Source organism: Talpa europaea, assembly GCF_964194135.1.
Source record: "Talpa europaea genome assembly, chromosome: X".
In the NCBI taxonomy this organism is placed as follows: domain Eukaryota; kingdom Metazoa; phylum Chordata; class Mammalia; order Eulipotyphla; family Talpidae; genus Talpa; species Talpa europaea.
The window spans coordinates 94469731-94489394 of NC_140081.1; the positions used below are offsets into that span (position 1 = coordinate 94469731).

Here is a 19664-nt window from a genome sequence, read left to right on the forward strand (position 1 = left end):
TGTGCGTGACTGCTGTATTTTGGGTGTTAGGCCATGTGCGCGCATATGTACGTACCTTACAGATGCATCTCCCATTCCGCAAGTTGTCCTTTTGCGTGTTTGACCGTCTCTGCAGTTGTGCGAGGCCGAGCATTGCAGTCTGATGTGTTCTCATTTATTTCTGGTCTTGTTGCTTGTGCATTAGGTGACCTATCCAAAAAATGATAGTCAAAGCTCATGGCAAGGAGCTTTTCCCCTGTGGTTTCTTCTAAAAGTTCCATGGTTTTCAGTATTTTTACATTGAAGTCTTTAATCCATTTTGAGTTCATTTTTCTGAGAGATGTAACAATGGGATCTAGCTGCATTCTTCTACTTGTGAATAGACACTTTTCCCAGCACTATTATTGAGTATGCTTGGCTTTCTTGTCAAATATTAGTTGAGCATCTATGCTTGGGTTTACTTGTGGACTCTTGACTCAGTTTCCATGATCTGTGTGTCTGTTTTTATGCCAGTGCCATCGTGTTTCAATTACTACAATGTTATTGCCTAGCTTGGCAGCAGACTGTGTGATGCTTTCCACTTCATTCTTTCTCTGAGCTTTGGCTGTTTGGGGCCTTTCATGGTCCCACATACATTTTTAGGACTGTTTTCCTTCTGCTTTCAAACATGACATTGGCATCTTAATACAGGCTGCATCGCGGCTCTAGATGACTTCGGGTGGTATGGACATTTTAACAAACATGAATGCTTTCAATTCATGAACACAGGATAGCTTTCTATTTGCTTTGTGTTCTTTGATTTCTTTCATCAATGTCTTGTAGTTTTGAGTGTGCAGATGTTTCACCTCCTTGGTTAAGTTTATTCCTAAGTATTTTATTGTTTTTTTGATGTTGTAAATAGGATAATTTTCTTTCCTTTTTGGGATGTGTTCTTCTTGTTAGTGTACAGAAATGCTACCGATATTTTGCACATTGATTTTGCTTTTTGCAACTCTAATAAATTTGATTAGATATAACAGTATTTTGGTTGAATCTTTAAAATTGTCTATATGTAAAGTCATTTGCAAATAGAGACAAATTTTGCTTTTTCCTTTCCAATTTGCCTTGTATTTCTTTATCTTGTGTGGTTATTCTGGCAAGGACTCCCAGTACTAATGTTGAAAAGGAGTGGTTTCTAGTTTTTTTATCTTAGAGGAAAAGCTTTTTTTTTTTTTTTTTAATAATTACCTTTTTATATATTTATTTATTTATACATGCACTGGGTACAGTAGGAAGCGCGGGAGGGTGAGAGAATTCACCAGAGCCAGAGCGGGGAGCACAGCAGGCAGAGGGACCGAAGTACACTGCTGGGGGGAGCAGCGGGTGGCAGGAGGGGTCTGCGCGCCATGTGGGACCCTCCTCCGGTGGCCGGGGAGCAGCCGGGGATTGAACCAGCACTGCAGAGGCTGTGGGCAGCTTCGCAACCCAGCGCTCAACCGCCGCGCCACCGGGGAGGCCCTTAGAGGAAAAGCTTTCAACCTTTCACCATTGAGTATGTTAGCTGTGGGCTTACCATATGTGGCTGCGTCAGTCTCCTTATTCATGATTGGTCTATTCAGACTTTCCATTTCTTCCTAATTCAGCCTTGGGACACTGTAAGTTTCTAAGAATTTTCCCATTTCTTCTTGATTATCCAGTTTGTCGTCCTATGTTGTTCTTACCTGTCTCTTATGATCCTTTGTATTTCTGTGGAATTAATTGTAATATCTCCTTTTTCATTTCATAAGTTTATAGATTTGGGTCCTTTCTTCTTCCCTTGGTTAATCTAACTAAAGGTTTGTCAATTTTCAAAGAAACAACTTTGAGTTTGGTTATTTTTGGTATTGTTTCCTGCCCTCTATTCCCCTCTAGTCCTCGTTATTCCCTTCCTTCTGGCCAGTTTGGTCTCAGTTTGTTCTTTTTCTAGTTCCTTAAATCATAGAGTTAGGTTCTTATTTGGGATCTTTCTTATTTCTTAATGTAGGCAGGAGGGGAAATACCATTCTAGACTGAGGAGATGCTCTGCACAAAGGCCCCGGGACATAGTGTTGTGAGTGAAAAGCAGGGGTTTTATAACAGGAGGCTGAGCAGGACTTTGAAGTCCAGGGTTAGGATTTTAGATTTTACTTTAGGTACAGTAGGATGCCATTGAAGGGTATTAAAAAGGCTGGTGACATAATTTGGGTTACAATTTAAAAGGCTGGCTTGCCCGAATTAGACACATAGATCAAGAAGATGTGGTATATGTACACAGTGGAATATTACTCCGTCATCAAAAAAGAGAAACTCATGCCATTTGGGGCAACATGGATGGAGCTGGAAGGGATTATGCTGCCCAAAATAAGTCAGAAGAAAAAAGATAAATATCAAGTGTTCTCCCTTATATGAGGAATGTAGAGAGACCAAACAAAAGGTCAAGAAAAAGTTACAACTAGCAAGCTGGCCACAGATCCGTAGCAAACAGCAAAGGAGGGAGAAGGGGGGTTAAAACAGGGGAGGGGAGGACACAAAGAAGCCAGAACACAATATCTAAATAAATAAGTAAAGAAAAGGCTGGCCTGCAGTGACCCAGATGAGGGGGTCATGCTAGAGGCTGGGTTGGGGTGCAGAGGGATGAGTACAGTGTGGGGTTTATACCAGGGGCTGAGCGCACAGGATTGTTGGATGTGCTGGATGGGGGGGTGACAGAGGTGTCGGGAATCCCCCCAGGTTTTTGCCATGAGCTTCTGGGTGAATTTATTGATTAAGGATGACCAAGGGGAGAATCATGTGGGTTGACAAGTCAACAGCCCTGATTTGAACATGTTCAATTTGATGTGAAAACTAGGCTGGAGATGCCACCTTGGCAGTCACCAGCATGAAGGGGCTGTGGTGTTTCACACGTGTCTGCAAGTCTGTCGCCGCTCCTCTGATGGCAAGAGATGAGCTCCGCGCCCATCCTTTTGAGTCTGGGCTGACCTCGGTGACTCGGTTGTACCCAGTAGAATACAGCTACTTCCAAGCTTAGGACAGAAACAGCCATGCAGCTTCCATCTGATTCTCTTGCAATGCTTGTTCTCCAGAGCCTTCTCTTGCACATGCTTCCGTTCAGTGCCCAGTCGCCAGGCTGTGAGAAGCCGTAAGGGAAGGCTGTGGGTAGGTGCCCCAGTCACTGTCCCAGTTGAGCTGTCCTTCAACTGTCTCAGCCCCGCAGCCGGGACCCCACCCCTGGTTTGGCGCCAGGACATCTTCTATCTCCCGATTTTAGGGCCTGACCTTTCCTCTGCTGAACAGGAGCAGAGTGTGGCTACCAGGAAGCATGCCCGTCGCCACAGAACCCCTAGCCCCGTGGAGCTTGGAAATGGACCCTCCATTCCCAGATGTTCCTTCCCACTAGATTGAGTCTCCCTAGCTAAGGTCGCCAGCACTGTGCAGCGGGTACCGGTCATCTCTGCTGTGCGAAATGGTCGGGGCATTTGCTTTTGCTTTAGTCTTGTCAATAAGATGGCACCTTGCATCATTACCAAAACCTCTTCATCCCTGGGGTGAGAACTTTAGAGATCTGCTCTCTTTGCAACTTTCAAATACGCAACACCATGTAATTCACCATGGGCCCCATGGACAGTCCCCCCCCCCAGGACAAACTGCCTTGATGACTGGAGTTTCGGACCTTTTGACTCATGCCCATCTCTCCGTCCGGCACCCCCGCCTCTGGCAACCGCAACTCTGGTCCCTGTAGCTGTGAATTTGTTTTTTGCTACTGCTGCTGCTGTTTTGATCCCACATGTAAGTGACATCATGTGCTGTTGGTCTCAGTTATGACACACACCTTGATGGCGCAGCCTGCTGCACACCCAGATGGATGGTATGTGGCCGCCATCCTACGTGCGGTCTCACATTGGCACGTCATAGTCGTCTTCCCCATCGGTGACTGTCTTCTCTGGATCTATACCCAGGAGTGGGGTTGCTGGGCCCCACAGTAGCTCCGTGGTGACCCCCGTTTCCGAGCATACCGCGAGTGGACGAGGAGTGCCTTTTCTGCACATCCCTGCTGGTGCGCGCGCTCATGAAGGCCACTGTCCCTGCGTGAAGGGAGCCGCGATGCTGGCGGCCTGCACGTCCATGATGCTGAGTGAGGTTGCGCACCTTGGCCTGCACCCTGTTGTGTCTGTGGGAAAACAACTGCTCAGGCTCCTTGCCCATTTTACAAAGTAATTTTTTTGTGCTGTTGCGCTGTGTGGAGTCTCTGTATTGCTTGGGCGTGAATCCTCTGTGAGCTCTATGGGTTTGCAAATATGTTCTCTCACGCAGGGGTTGCCTTTTCATTTAGTTGATGGTTTGTTGTTTTATGCCATTAAATTTGGAGTGGTTTGTTGCACACAAAAGATGCTTAAAACGTGTTCATTGAAACCCTCAGGACAGACGAGGTCATTGAGGAAGAATGTAGGGTGAAAAGAGAGAACACTCTGGGAACCTCGGCCCTTAAAGGGTGGGAGAACTTGAAGGAGAAAAAACATGAGAAACAGAAAATGAGCAGGGGAAAAGGTGGGACTATCAGGAGACTGTGGTTGCGTGGACCCAAGGAACAAAGCAGTTGTCAATATGTCAAGCGCCGCTAACAGGCCAAGGAAAAATGCCTTGAGGTTTCGGGAACTGGGCACTGGTGACGGAGCAGGAGCTGCTCCGCTGAGCGGAGAGAACAGAATTAGAACTGACTAGAGGAGCAGGCGTCAAGAGTGAAACAGGGACTGGCTTCAGACAGGGGGATGCCCCCTTGCCTGTGGCAGAGGTTTGGGGGACAGGGTGTGTGTGTGTTGGGGGGGGTTCTCTGAGGCCTGTTGATTGGTACGAGAAGTTTAGGGAGGTTCCCTTTGAGGATATTTTCTCCCCTAAGCTAAACCTTTGGAGGAAAAAACAAAAGGGGTCATTTTTGTTCCCAGTTTGTGCCCTTGGCATACGTGGGGTGGGGGCTGCCTGGCATTAGCGCCCCCTTAATCTTCTCTATGTAGAATGCAGCTTCTCCCATGCTGACACTGGAGCTGACACCTCATCTTATAAGACTGTGCCACGTGGAGCCCAGCCCAAGGATATGTAGGGGGTCAAGTTGAGGAGCTCCCTGAAACAGGGTCTGGCACCTGCAGCCCCAGATTTCACCCCAGCTGTTCTTACTTAGTGTCTAATCAAGTTCTTTTGAAGCTGCTGGCCCATCTGAGCTGACAGGCGACCGAAAGACAAGGTCTGTGGTCTTGAGTTGGGCTGGTGGGGGGCTCCCAGATGTGGTGACAGTCTGGACAGAGTAGCTCTAGTCTGAACCCTATTTACTAAGGGAGAGACTGAGTCTTGACGAGGGGAGAGACTGGCCAAGTACCACTCAATGATGCGGACGGGATTGAGATCTCTGAGGCAGAACACTCGGCCTGTGCTGCTCTCTGGAGGGAAAGGCCAGACACCCTGTTCAACAAGGGCGGGGCCTTTAGCCTCCCTCCAGCATGTGGCACATGCAATGTTTTCAGGCAAAAGGGAGCCTCTGTAACTAGCTGTCGAGACTGCAGAGTGATCCCTGCCTCCAATTCTAGGGCCTCTCATAGAAATCCCCTCAGTTGCTTTCTTCCAAGTCCATTTCCGTTCTCATCTTTCCATCTCCTGCTGGATCTCTTGGGAGGATTCAGAGTTCCAGGGGCCCCTTCCCAAGCCCAGACAGGGAGGCCCGTGAGGGCGTCTTGCACAGATGCATCGCAGATGGCCCAGTGGGAGAAGCTGGAGGCCCCGTAATGCCTTCTCGGCCCTTCGCGCTTTGGCGCAGGAGCTGACAGATCACAAATGAGCAGCCCCCGCCCCGAATACGAAGCCCACAGGGCAGTCATTTAGGTAGGAAAAATCTTCTAAAGTGATTTAAAAAGAGCGCACCCGGCCCCAGATGGCGTTTGCACTGGTGTGGAAGCCGCGTGCGGCTTTCATTGCCCTGACTGTGGACACGTCCCCCCCGGCGTCCCCTGCCCTGCGGGCCCCGCGGCCTCGCAGCTCCGCCCCGGGGCAGCACTCGGGCTCCTCCCCGGGCCCCTAGAGGCGGGAGACCCGCCAGGGTCAGGGTTCTCGGGCGTCGTCGTTTTCAGAGGCAAAGTCCTCAAGGTTCACAGGGTTGTCTGGGAAGAGAACGCTTACTTGTTGGCGCCAGGCAGTGTGGCGAGGGGGGCTGACCCGCGAGCGTCCCACCACGGTCCTGGGGCGGCGGCTGAGCTGGTCGGGGACCGGAGCTGGCCGGGCGGCCCTCACGGCCAAGGGCCGGGACACACCTCGGGGCATGAGGGCCAAGGGCCGCTCTTACTTCAGACAAGAAAACCATTTTATGTGGCTCGAGGGGCTTTCCCAAGAGGCCCCTGCCCCTGAGGTGGCTTGTGACTTCGAGCGGATCTTATGAAATTATCTCCCGATTTGTCTAGTCTGCAAGACACACGGTGGGCCTCCGTCCGCCAGCGCACCGAGCAGCCAGACGCTCGGTCTTCCTTTGGCTAATCACTCGCCTAAGGGGAATAACGGCGCACGGAAAAGAAAGCGCTTTTTGAATCGCAGTGACACCCCTTTCTGTATTAAGGGAGGGGGCGAGCCTAGCAGAGAAGCGGTTTCGGTGGCTCCTGTCCTGTCCGGTGACGGGACCCTGAGTTCATCAAAGCTGCTTTCACCAGGGCTTCTCCCTGGGGCGCTGAGGGCCCATGCCCGGGGGACTCGCTCTTTCCAGGGTATTCGTGGTGTTTAGTGGCAAGGGTGGCCTGGGAGTGCAGACAGGAGCCGAGACGTCGTCCCACCTGGGAAGAAAAAGGGTCTGCAGCCCAAGTCCAATTCAGAAAGAGTTTAATAAACAGCCGCTAAACATTGCACCAAAGCATTTGGAAACACGATTTCTACGGAGAACAAAGGTCAGACTTCCACTTTAAACCCTGAAGACAGTCATGAACGGCCCCACCCCCACCCCCACCCCCCACAGCCACGACACGACACTCGTCTATTCGTGAATTGGCCTACAGACAGTCTGAGGAATAACGGGACTGGCATGCGTCATCCCAGCGATGGCAAGGAAGCGAGGGGCGGGGAAGGACGGCTGAGAGCAACCGGCAGCTGATGGCAGGCCCCTTGGGAGGCTCATGGAGGGTGGACGGGTGGGGGGGGATCTGCTTTTGGCGCCATCTGCGGTTTTACCTCGGGCTTCTGGATCCTCTGGGCTACTAGCTGGGGCTGCTACCTTCAAATTTCACACTCCCTGGGGCCGTGACTATCAAAGGAGTCCCCTTGGGTGGGCCAGTGTGACATCCTAAAAATCTTTTTGGTGTCCGGCCAAACTGCATTTCGGACCCAGCAGCCATGTTGAGATTGTGCTGATGCTGAAGTCAGGCTGGGCCTGGCTTCTCAGTCCCATTTTGATTTTGGCTCAGGATAGGCCTCTACAGACACTGGTAAGGAGCCTAGGCGAGTTCTTCAAGCTTCTGAGACGCAGCCCACCTACCTCATGAAACAGTCACCATTCTGCATGCCCAATCTCCCTTTACTTACGTTAAGAGCGAGTGGCCCATAGATAAGATATTATCAGACTGGCAGAAGAGCTAATGATTAAGTCAACTCGAAAATCGACTAGGCTCTGATTCATCCCCTAGGATTGGTGTCAGTAGACTGCCAGCCGCCCCGATGTGTGAGAACAAAGTCCTGGGCCTGGCAGGGTACAGAGGCGGCTCTGACTCCCGCTTACCCCCGGCCTTCTCATTTGAGCCAGACCAGAAGCCTCAACTACCAAGCAGCCCGAAAGTCCTGCCCCACCCAGTCTCACTGCTGCCCAGGCCGGAAGGCTGCTTTCCCATCGTCCCCTCTCTAAGCTCCCACAGATGCTTGTGTAGGCATTTGGCCTAGACATTTTTGTTTCTATTTGTCTCTTATGAGAACTATTTGAGCCTTTTCTGGAAGAGGTGACGGGCAGTAGAGTCCCATTTAAGCAGGACCCAAAGGGCTCAAGAGAAGAGGATTTCCCAGGGGAGAGGTAGGCTGGACGTGGCGAGCACCAGCCATCTTGGTTCTGCTTGTCTTGGCCACCTATGGGAGACAGTGGGGAGCCCCGTTGTCCCCAGAACCTCCAAGCCCAGAAAGAAGTGGGGCCCGGGCTCAGAGGTTAGCACTGGCTGCTGCCTTTGCTACCGGTTCTCATGCCTACTGGGCCCGCTGCTAGGGGAGTTGGCAGGCAGGACCCTGGGGGTAGCCCAGCCTCATGCCCTAGTGATGTAGAATCTGAAGCTCCCTCTGTGGGGGGAGGCGCCTGCTGGCTCTGCAGTGGGCACAGTGCCACGAAATGCATGCAGTGCCCTTGGCTGGGGGAGACCAGGGATAGGATGGGTGACTGGACAAATGGCAGTGTTTGGCTCTGATGGGGCACGCTCAGCCGTGTTAGAGGGACGAGTCATTGTCCGTGGTGGTATTTTTCACTGAGAGTCATAGCCTGGCAGAGCGCTGGAAAGAATCCTGAAACACATGAAGGGGAGCCCTGGGGTTCGGGTGCCGGGTGCTTCCTGGGGTGAACGGCACTCTGGCTGCTGCTGCGCTGCCCCGCCTACTGCTTGCGGATCATGCCCTTGATGGCTGTCTCCCGGTTGACGTAGGTGGCCCAATAGACCAGGTTGAATATGGCGAAGAGCACAGGGAAGATGATGCGGGAAATCTTGTCGACCTTGCTCACGCTGTTGTAGGTCTTGGTCTCGGGGATGTCCTGCACGTAGGTGGTCTTGGGGGAAGCAACAATGGTCGGGGTGGAGGAGGCACTGGGAGCCGCGCCCTTGGAGATGGTGGAGAACTCGGTGTCCTTGGCCAGGTTGATGGGATAGGTGGTCCCCACGATGTTGAAGGTGGTGCTGGTTTTCTTCGCCGGGGCTGCTGGTGTTTTCTTCTAAGGAGACAGAAAAAGAAGGGAGGCAGAAAAGGTGATTAATTCATGCTGCAGAACACCTCCAGAGGCTGTAGGGAGGGGCATGAAGTCAGTAGCACCAAGTTGCCAGATTTGAGCCTAGGGCTGGTGAAGAAAACATGGCCAAGTCGCTTCTTTTTGAGCTTCAGTTTCTTCACCTGTAAACTGAGGCTCAAAATATTTGGCAGGGCTGTTGGGTGGATCAGATGAGACAATGGTGGTAGAAATCACTGGAAAACTATGAAATGCAGGTCCCACGTAGGGTCCTGAGTAGTCCTGCGACCTGACCCTCACAGCAGCCCTCGGAGGTGGGGGGAGGGGGGTGATCTCGTTCTCATTTGACAGATGAGCAGCCTCAGCCTCGGTGGCAGGGCCCACACCAGCCACCAGGCTCTGACTGTCACCCGGGCTCTATGGGCACAGACACTGTCTGGGTACCCGAGAAGCAACAACAAAAGGCCTTGGCCATCATCTCCAGCATGGAATACAGGTCGGTGAGCCCGAACATCAGAACAGCGTCTCCCCCTTCATACCCGGCAGGCTTTTCACTCCTGCAGCTGCAGAAGGACCCTGCCCTTTGGAGTTTTTGTTTTGTTTTCTCAGAGTAACAAAAACACGTCAGTGGGAAACAGCTTGCGCGCCCCCATGTCCTCACACACACGCCTTGTGTCTCCCTGCAGCACCCGAGCAGGAAAGGAGACGAAGCTCGGGCCTGGGTCTGAAAGAGGCTGAGGAGTGTGGGGACAAGGGGACAAGCTGGACTCAGAGTGTCCTGTGCGCTGCGCCCCCCACTCAGACAGTGGGGGAACGGGGGCATGAGCCTCAGGAACGACTGACGAGGTGATGCGGGGCGGCGTCCTGCCTCACACACGTCAGCTCTCCCCTGTCCTGGGGGCACCTTGCTTCCCGTGTGTTTTCCTCACTCCTTCACTCTTTTCCCTCGTGGGGTCTCTCCCGTCCCCGCTGCGCCCTTTCTCTCAACCTGATTCTCGGCTTCTTTCCCCCGCTGCCCCTCCCACCTTCACCTCCCCCTCAGCCCCCGCCGCCCTCATAGTAACCCGTGCCAACACTGCCCGGCTCTGCCGGTCAGCGCCGGCTTGCTGGGGGATGACGAGGCCCTCGCTCAGGGTTTCCGTCCCCAAGGGGGGCTGGTTTCATAAATGAACAGACTACTGGGCGCTTTAGAGGTGCTACTGTTCCCCTCTCCAGAAAGGAGACAGAACTTGAGGCGTGCAGGAACCCCGCGCAGGCTGTAAATACTACACAGGACTCGTTTATAACCAGCAAACTCACGTGGGAATAGCACCCCGCTGCTAAGCGGCTCGCTCTGCAGGAAAGGAACACTTGACTTGTTTGCCTGCTTACTTATTAAATCGCTTAGTAATCTTTTTTCAAGGGTAAACAAAAACAAGCTACAAGCAAAACAAACGAGCCTTTGTTAGAAGCTTTCATGCGGTTTTGTATTTAGTCACCTCATTCTGAACGCAAACGCTCTCCTTAACTCCACAGGCACTTTGTATTCTGGAGGTGTGGAGAACAGCAGCTAATTTAATTGCAGATTTTTTAAGTAATAAAAGGAAATTACCTTTTCATTTCCCTCACCCCTTCCAACATTTTAGTCAGCCACTATAGTTTACTGACATTGTCAAAGGGGGAAATCAAAGCAAAAGTCGTGTCCCTGATGACTGGTGACCCTGAGCATCTTTTCACGGGCTTGTTGGCCATTTGTTTCCCGGGAGAAATGTCTATTCAGGTCCTTTGCCTGTTTTTCAGTTGGATTTTTTGTCAGAGCACTGATTTGCCTTTGGCTCCCACACACCATGCGCCAGCATCACTCGTCATCAGGGACACGCATCAAAACCGCAAGATGCCACCTCACACCTACTAGGATGCCTGTCACCAAAACCAAAGCGCAAGTGTCGGTCAGGAGGTGCGGAAACCCTGCACACGGCGCCGAGTATGACATCACGTGGTTGCTATGGACAATGGTATGTCAGTTAAAATTAAAACTGCAATTGAAAAATGGCCCTACAACTCCACTTCCCCTAAATTTGAAAGCACACTCTGAGAGAACCCTGCACACCTATGTTCACAGCAGCATAATTCCTAATAACCAAAAGGTGGAAGCGATGACACGTCCATAGAGAGAACAAGCAAACTGTGGTCTATTGGTACAATGAAATATTACTCGGCCTTAAAAAGGAAGAACATTCTGACGCCGCCACAACGTGGATGACTCTGGCTGAGTGAAAGCAGCCAGACACAGAGACAACTGCTGGAGGATTTGGCTCCTATGCCATACCGCGAGCGGTCAGATTTGTAGAAATAGAAAGTGGAATGGTGGTTCCCCGGGGGCGGGGGAAGGAAGGGTGAGGTCTTGTTTTATGCGGACAGAGTTTCAGTTGTGCAAGATGAAGAGTTCTGGGAAATGGGTGCACAGAAATGTGCCCATAATACCACTGAACTGTCCACTTGAAATAATTAAGATGGCAAGTTTTCAGGCTCTCTAGTGAGGAAGATGAATTAAATCAAGAACGAAAATATAAGGAGGAAAGCACGGGAAACATTCCGAGAGGTCTAAATAACGAGTCGAACACATTTAAAAGCGGATCTGGGGAGGATGGCAAGACAATTGAAAGGGGATAAAATGAAGGCAGGAGAGAAGTAACGCCTTGTGCCACTTTCCTGAGAGGGTGGGAGGTATCCAGAGCGTAAGTGCAAAGTCGCTTGGGGCCAGATCACAGTTAAGGAAAGACATTCCCCATGGGCTGAGACCACCAGTTTACGGGGACACCTTACCCGATGCTGAGATCATTTATTCCCCAGAGAAAAGGCCCATTTACAGGAATGTCCCAGAGATTTAGAAGCCATTAAAGAAACAAAACTTTTCTAAGATTTAGAGGGAGGTTGAGCATTTTCTCTAATGAAAAGTAAAATATTATTCTAGAGCATTCAAATAGTCTTATTTGGAAATAAGAAAATGAGCCTAAGAATGACTGTGCTTTCACAATATAAGTAAAAATTAATGACTATTTAAAGCAGTTCTAATAATTATCAATATTGTTTCCCGTTGTATGGAACTACCACTATTTTACATCCTTGTTAATGTCTCTGCACTAGAGGGTTACTCCTCTCAGGGGTGCTCATCATAGCTCTCCCACCACCAAAGCACCCATCATCCGCGCCTATAGTCCGTGGGGCTCTCCTCCCCCACCTCTTGGGGCCTTCAGAGCTGTGGTCGGCTTTCAAGGGTTGGTTTTAAAGTTTGTCTGGTCCTTTGATTTCTCTAGATTCCACAGAGATGCAAAACCAGATAGTATTTATCTTTCCCCTTCTGGTTTATTTCACTTAGCATCATCCCTTCCAGCTCCATCCATGTTTCTGCAAATGGCATGCGTTTATTTATTTATTTTTTGATGGCTTACATACACACAGTCCAGTGTAGCACACCATCTTTATCCACTCATCTGGGGGCATTTGGGTTGTTTCCATGTCTTGGCTATTGTCAACAGTGCTGCTATAAACACAGGAGTGCAGGTGTCCTTCCAATTATTGTTTTCGTGTCCTCTGGGTAGGTTCGTAGGAGTGGAATTACTGGGTCATATGGCAGATCATTTTTAGTCTTTTGAGGAATCTCCACACAGCATCCATGGTGGCAGGACCAGTTTACATTCCCACCAGCAGTGTGAGAGGGTTCCTTTTTCCCCACAGCCTCTCCAGCGCTTGTTTCTGCTTTTTTTGTTTTTGATGTAGGCCTTTCTCACAGGTGTGTGGTGGTGGGTATCTCATTACGGTTTTGCTCTGCATTTCCCTGATGAAAAGTGGTGATGAACAGTGTTTCACGTGCCTGTTGGTATTATGTCTGCTTTGGAGAAGTGCCTTTTTAGCTCCTCTGTCCATTTTTTTTAATTGGGTGTTTGGATTGTGTTTTGAGTTCTTTGTAGGTCTTCAATCTCAGCCCCTTATTAGATGTATGATGTGCAGATATTTTCCCCCAGGTGTCTCTTCGTTTTTGGTCACTGTCTCTTGCTGTACAGAAGCTTTTTAGTTTGATGTAGTCTGGCTGTTCGTCTTCTCCACTTTCTTTGCTGCTGGAGAAGAATCCTCAGAGATGTTTCTGAGGTTATGTCATGGAGTGTTTTGCTTAGGTTTTCTCCTATACATTTTATGGTCTTACATCCAAGTCTTTTACCCATTTTGAGTTGGTTTTCATGTCTGCTGAGACAATGGTCTAGTTTCGTTTTTTTTTGCACATGGCAGTCCAATTTTCCCAGCACCATTTATCAAAGAGCTTTCTTTGTCCCAGTGTATACACTTCACTCCTTTGTTGTAGATTGTCTATGATTATTTTTTTAAATGCAGAGAATTGTATCTTCATGTTAATTTGCTTTTCTTTTTAAATTTCAAAAATTTAATCAAAATAATATTGTCTATAGTTAAAAACAAGACGTCTGATGCCATCTGCTCATTATTTCTTTGTAGGCAACATTTGCTTCCTTTCTAGAATTTTGTTTAGACTATTGCTTTAACCCTGGTTTTCTGAAATTTCATGATGATCTGCCCTTATGCAGGCCCATAGGGGCACTTTGAATCTAGAGGCTCATGCGTTCCCATTTGTAAAAATATATTTGTTAACTTCCTGCCTTTTCTTTTTTCTCCTCACTCACTCAGCAGCCCCTGAGTTGGATGGACTTCCTGGATTCATCCCTAAGGCTCTTCTTACCTTTCCTTTGACTTCTCCATTTCTTTTCTTGTTGCCTTACTTTTAGGGAGATTTCCTTCAGTTTATTTTTCTGCCACTCTATTGAAACTTTTATTTTGGCGATTTTTTTTTTAATTTCTCTTTCTTAGTCTCTGATTTCCGTTTATATTTTAGGTATTCTTCCTCTTGTTTTGCGGATATGATATATTCACAAATCTAAGATAAAAGTTAGCTTTGTTCTTCTCAAATTCTGATGAATTCCCTAAATTATCTGTTCCCTTCATGATGAGCTTTTTTGTTTTTTTCTTTCTTTGATTCAGTCTTTGCTGTTCTTTCCTACTACAGAGTTTGTTTTGGCGTCTGTGGTATCCTAGTATCACTTGGTCCCATAATAGGTGTCTGTCAGCTCAGGGTAACTGAGCTGGGCTGGTTGAGCGGGACTATGACTAAGATCAGTTAGAAGCAGACCATCGTATGGGGTATTCGCCAAGGTGTCAGAACGCAGAAGTCTTTTTCTGGAGACCCTCAGTTCCAGAAGAGAAACTGCTGCTCCTTGGAAAGCATGTACCTGCCTGTGGACACCACACACAGTAGGCAGGCTCTGGGGCCTGGACTACTCTGTACACAGGCTTCGAACTGTCCCTTCATTGCACCCCTGGCTTTGTTCTCTGCTGCACGAGCTCCTCAAACACTGCGTTTCTCCAGAGTTCGACCTTACTTCAGCTTGAGAAATCCGTTCTTATTGTTTTTCCAGGTTCATTCTTCTAAAAAAACATGAAAATATTTTGTCTGATTGAAACCCCTTCTCCAGTTCCCCCATGCCATGGGTTCACACAGGCTTGCTTGCTTTCATCTGAGTACGCTCTTCAAAAGGAGCAGCGATAAACACACGTTGTTGCTCCTCAGAAGCCCACAGTTCGTCTGTTTTCAGGGTGCTCTTTCAAAGAAGTCATTTGTCTCCATTTGAAAATGAGGTTTTTGCTTCCAAGTACTTCTTTTCCTTTATAATCTCTCCCCACATTTTCTCTAGTGCCTGGTCACAGTACAGGTCAGAAATAGATTTTTAAATCATTGATTTTTTTAAAGTTTCAGGCTCAGGCTCAACCATTCTAGCTTTCTGAAGCAAAAAAGCTGTAATATGTCTGCTAAAGGAATAAAAAAACTGAAATAATTTATAATTAAATTCTAATATTTTTACTATAATGCACTTTTTTCTTGTGGGTCAGTGCTGCTCACTGTAGCGGCACTAGGCCAAGTAGAGCAGGCTCAGGTTAGAGACCCATTTTTATGCCTCACATAGTTGTTTTCCCCAAACTTCATAACTGCCTTCTTTTAGATAACTTAAATGGAATGACAATGGAGACGGGGCGCTAAGGAGAATAATGAGACCCCCATCTTTACTTAAGCGATTCTTGTTCTCTTTTGTTCATTTTCAGTCCTGTTGGAATTGGTCATCGTTTTTGACATCCACATCTACAGTCTCTTAACAATCTCATCTAGTTCTCACTCTGTCTTCAAACCACCCCCGCACCTCTTTCCAGCCACAAAAAAAAAAAAACAACCATCTACCAGATTTTCACAAGGCATCCGTGACAGCCTTTCAGATACCTCAAATTAGCAATCATCATCCCCTTGAGACATCTGTCCTTCCTCCGTAATAACCAAACTGGAACAGTGTGCTTTAAACATGGTCCAATCAGTACAGAATAAAAGGGGGGCTCAGGATTTCAGTTTTTCTAGATAACTCTTAGCTCAGATTCAAATCAAATTTGATTTTTGAGGGTTACGCCACATACAAGGCTAACATTAAGTCTCTGTATCCCAGCTTATTTGTAATGTGCAACTGTTGTAAGATTTTCTATCCCAGAACCATATTTTTTTTGTATTTATGGATAAGAGTCCAGGAAGGCTTTCCTGAAACAAAAACAGCTATGAATCTACAAGGCTTAAAAGGCATATGTAGTCCTAGGAAAAATTTGTACAGAGAGATCAAGATATATCCTTGAAAAGTAACTGGAATTTGTAAATAAAAGACACATTCTAGGCAATAAAATCAAGTCACCCTATTGCGTGGGAGACTCTGAGGCTGCTTTTGAATTTTGGCGTAACAGCATTCGGGGCTGGAGCTGAGTACAGCACGCAATGCCATGTGACGTCAGAGGAGAGATGTTACCCGTGAGTCAGACAACAGCCCAGCTCCAGTGCAAGTATAAGCACTGGTGACAGGTAATCTTACACAGGCAAGACAGTAGGAAGATGGCCCCCATGGGCCCTTCTCAAGCTTCTAGAGGATTGTCTTGAGGTAACTAAGCAATGAAAGGAAAAATGGAGAACGGGCTATTTTGAGAAAAGAGCACTTTTAAATGTAGACTGTAACTAATCAAGTCTAGGAATCACGGCTACATAAAAGCACTAAGTGCTCTGTGACTTGACACTGCAGACATTGTGATGTAGCAAAGCAAAGTTGGGGGATGACAGGGCCTGGCAGAGTGGGCGAGGGGCTCGTTCCCTCGCATCGTGTCGAGCCACAGGGGTCAGCTGCAATGTCAAGCCTTGAAGGACACAGAGGTGACACCTCGACTAAGTATAAAAAAAGCATCCCAAATGCCCTATGGTAGAGTAGGTGGAGGCAGTAGAAACACGTGTTTCCTCATAATCTATACCAAGTTAACAAATTCTATCTAAATGAATAGTTGACATCTAGTCTGGAATTTTGCCAAGTCACTGGTTAGTATTCTAAGGAATATAGCTCTTCCTCCATTTGAAAAATCCTGTCTTTTCCCCCTAATTCTTCAAAGAGGGCTAGAATGGTTCTGGGACCACAGCTGCTAGTTCTTTCGGCATCTTTGGGCATTCGCCCCTAGAGCTAGAGACTGGAACACTTCGAAAGCTGCCGGGAACAATAATCTTGATTTAACTGTATTCATGTCTTATCTCCAGCAACTGCAGTGGGTTTATTGTTTTTTCCTTCCTTCCCATCCACCCGCCACCCCAAGTAACATTTACCCCACTTTAACTGGGGCCCAGAACCTGCGTAAGAAGACCAGCTAGCTAGGAAGATGACGCAGGCCAGTCCCTGCTCTCAAGAAGTGCAGTCCAGTGAGGGGGCAGACAAATAACTCCAATACAAATAAATGCTTTTAATATCAGGAGCACGCTTCCCTGCCAAGAAAAGCTAAAGCTATCTGGATGCTTCTGAAGAGGCTCTGTGGACAAAACAGCATTTTTATCTGGGTTTTGAACAATGAGTAGATATTTACCAGGTAGGAAACGAGAAAATATCATTCCAGGTAAAAAATCAACCATGGGCGGATGATTTTAAGTGATGATAACGATCGCTTTGGTGGGCGTGTGATGGGAACATACTGGAAAGTGGGGGGATGGGCATGGCTCTAGCGAGTGTTCTCTGGGTCGCAGAGACCTTCCACACTGTTGGCCCTGAGTGGCGCAGTTTGGGCCCCATCACAAGACACCGCCCTCTGCGGCACCTGCCCTCCAGGGAACACTCCACGCAGCTGAGAGACACTCCCGTTGAGAGCGGGATTGGTGACCCCAGTGAAGAGCGCACAGCCCCGGCCAGAGGGGCGCAGGCTGCAGGCTTCTCACTCCTGGTTCCAATCCAGCTCTCTCAAGGAGGGCCTCCCAGCCTTGACCATCGCTTAGCTCACCTTCGCCTCCAGGGCCTCAGGTACCTTCTTGCCTTCCCAGGCCCAGCTCCGTTTGGTGAAGTAGTTGACAGTGGCGAATTCAATCAGCGCAGAAAATACGAAGGCATAACAGACGGCTATGAACCAATCCATGGCCGTCGCGTACGCCACTTTAGGCAAGGAGTTTCTGGCACTGATACTCAGTGTGGTCATGGTGAGCACAGTGGTGACGCCTGGGGGAGAGAGGACAAGCTGCAGTCACTGGAGATCGCATGTCCCATGAGGTTACCACTCCCTCTGTGAGCGGCGGCACTAAGCCCCACTGGAAGCACCCCTTTAAAGTGAGTAGCACAGAATGTCACCCAGCTCCTCCTGTCACCATCACAGCCTGGTCACCCCTCCTCCCTGTGGCTTCCGGAGGAGTCATCCATGGAGCCTGTTTGGTTGTGAAAAGTGACAGAAACCTCCCCTGGGGCTGGAGCCGCCCTCCTGTAGCTCCCAGCCCGAGGCCCGATTGCACAGCGCTGGCCACGCTGGCCGGCCGGGGTGACGCCGCTTCCTTGTGGGTGTGTCCCTTTCCAGACAGGGCCCAGTCCCATCCTCCCCTGTTCTGGTAGTTCTCTTCTCAACAGCCCAGAACCGAGCCCAGGCTCAGGACAGGGTAGGGTTTTCACTTCCCTGAGCCCGGGCGCGCGGTAGCAAGGCAGCACGCCAGCGACAAGGCGTTTCCACACCAGCTACAAGGGGCTGCCTCGGTGCTGCTGGGCGCCACAGCTCACCCAAACCAGCCCAATAGCTAGTGCTTGTAAGTTTTTGCCCAAGCAGAGCTTGCTTTTAGACGAATCGATTCTTTTTCTTGGTCGGCGGATCGGGTAGGATGCATATAAGACTTTATTTCCCTCTTTTCTCCCTGAGCGGTACATTCCCTCATTTCCCCTTCCCTTGTGAATAAACCTTGTATCAACCTTCTGTGTGCGCCTGCAGCGGAGTAGTCATAAGTCCCTTGTAAGGGCGCGGGTGAGGACCCCCAGCCAGGCACCCTGTTTTATATCGGGGCTGCCCTGTCGCAAAATCAGCGTGTCGAAGCTTTCTCTTTATTTTCAGGTGTTTCGTTATAATGTGTCTGTGTCTTCTCATTTATCCTACTTGGGTTCATAGGATTTCTTGCAATTGCGGTTTTTTGTCCTGTATTATTTCTTCAAAAATTGCTTCGCTGTCGTCCTATCCTTCTCTCCCTCCGGGATTCCAAGTAGGTCTAAGTCACGTATCATCTCCATAGATAATGTGTGCATTCGCTAATACATTTCCCCCATTTTTTTTTTTTGTCTTTCCAGGCTTCACAGTCCCTATTTTCTTCCAGTTCATAGGCTCTCCCTGCACCTGAACCTAAACCGCTGAGCTTTTCATCCACATTGTCCAGCTTTAGATTGTCTAGTGTGCTTGCTGTCCTGGACTTAGATGACGGAATTCTCAGGTTTCTTTTCTCTACCTAAACGTAGTCATCATTGCTATTTGAATGTTTGATAGATTATCCGGAGTCCTGGAGGTATTTTTTTAATTAGGTTATGATTTATATCCAAATAGTTCACACACATCAGTGTCTGAGTGAATGTATACAATCGTATAACTACTACCCCAATCACGATAGAGAATATTTCTCCCACACCAGCAAGGTCTCGTTTATCTAGTTTCAGTCAATCTATCACCTTAGGGGAAGCACTACCTGACACCGTAACTTTGTTTTACCTATTTTGGGATTTCATATAAATAGAATCATACATATTATTTTGTGTCTGGGTTCCTAGCTTTACAAAATTTTTGAGATCTGTCCATATTGTTAAGTGAATCGATAGTCATTAATCCACCATACAAATATGCCATGATAGGATTCATCCATTCACTTGCTGATGGACATCTGGATGGCTTCTAGTTTGGAGCTTTTATGAAAAAGCAGTTATGAACATTCTTGTATAAGCCTTTTATAGGTACATATATCTTCATTTCACTTGGATATAACCTAGGGATGAACTACTACTTAGATGTCAGGGTAACTGTATTTTTAACTTTATGGGCTCCAGCTCCTTCCTTGGTGGTTATTCCATTTTACAACCTCAGCAGCACAGATATTTGGATCATCAGTCTTTAATTTCAGCCATTCTAACATTTATGATGTGTTCTTGCCATCACGTTGTCACTTTAATTTGCATTTCCCTGATTTAAAATATTTTTATGTGCTTATGGGCGTTTATACACACACACACACACACACACACACTTGGTGAAATGTCTGTTCATGTATTTTTCCAATTTTTAAAATTGGAGTCTTAGTATTTTATTATTAGGTTGCAGGAGTCTTTATATTTCTGGAGTAGATGCTTTGTCAGATCCGTACGTATATAAA

The 19664-nt window shown here is 48.2% G+C and overlaps 1 protein-coding gene across 1 annotated transcript in view; it reads right to left on the reverse strand.

Moving 5' to 3' along the window:
* Positions 1–8563: 8563 nt before the first annotated feature.
* Positions 8564–19664, reverse strand: part of GABRA3 (gamma-aminobutyric acid type A receptor subunit alpha3) — a gene marked incomplete at both ends in the record, with an annotated part of 65072 nt that continues 53971 nt past the window's right edge. The window contains 2 exons of the mRNA XM_084258449.1: positions 8564–8896; positions 17285–17496. Of these exons, the coding sequence (XP_084114575.1) occupies positions 8564–8896; positions 17285–17496 (545 nt within the window). The remainder of the gene's footprint in view (positions 8897–17284; positions 17497–19664) is intronic.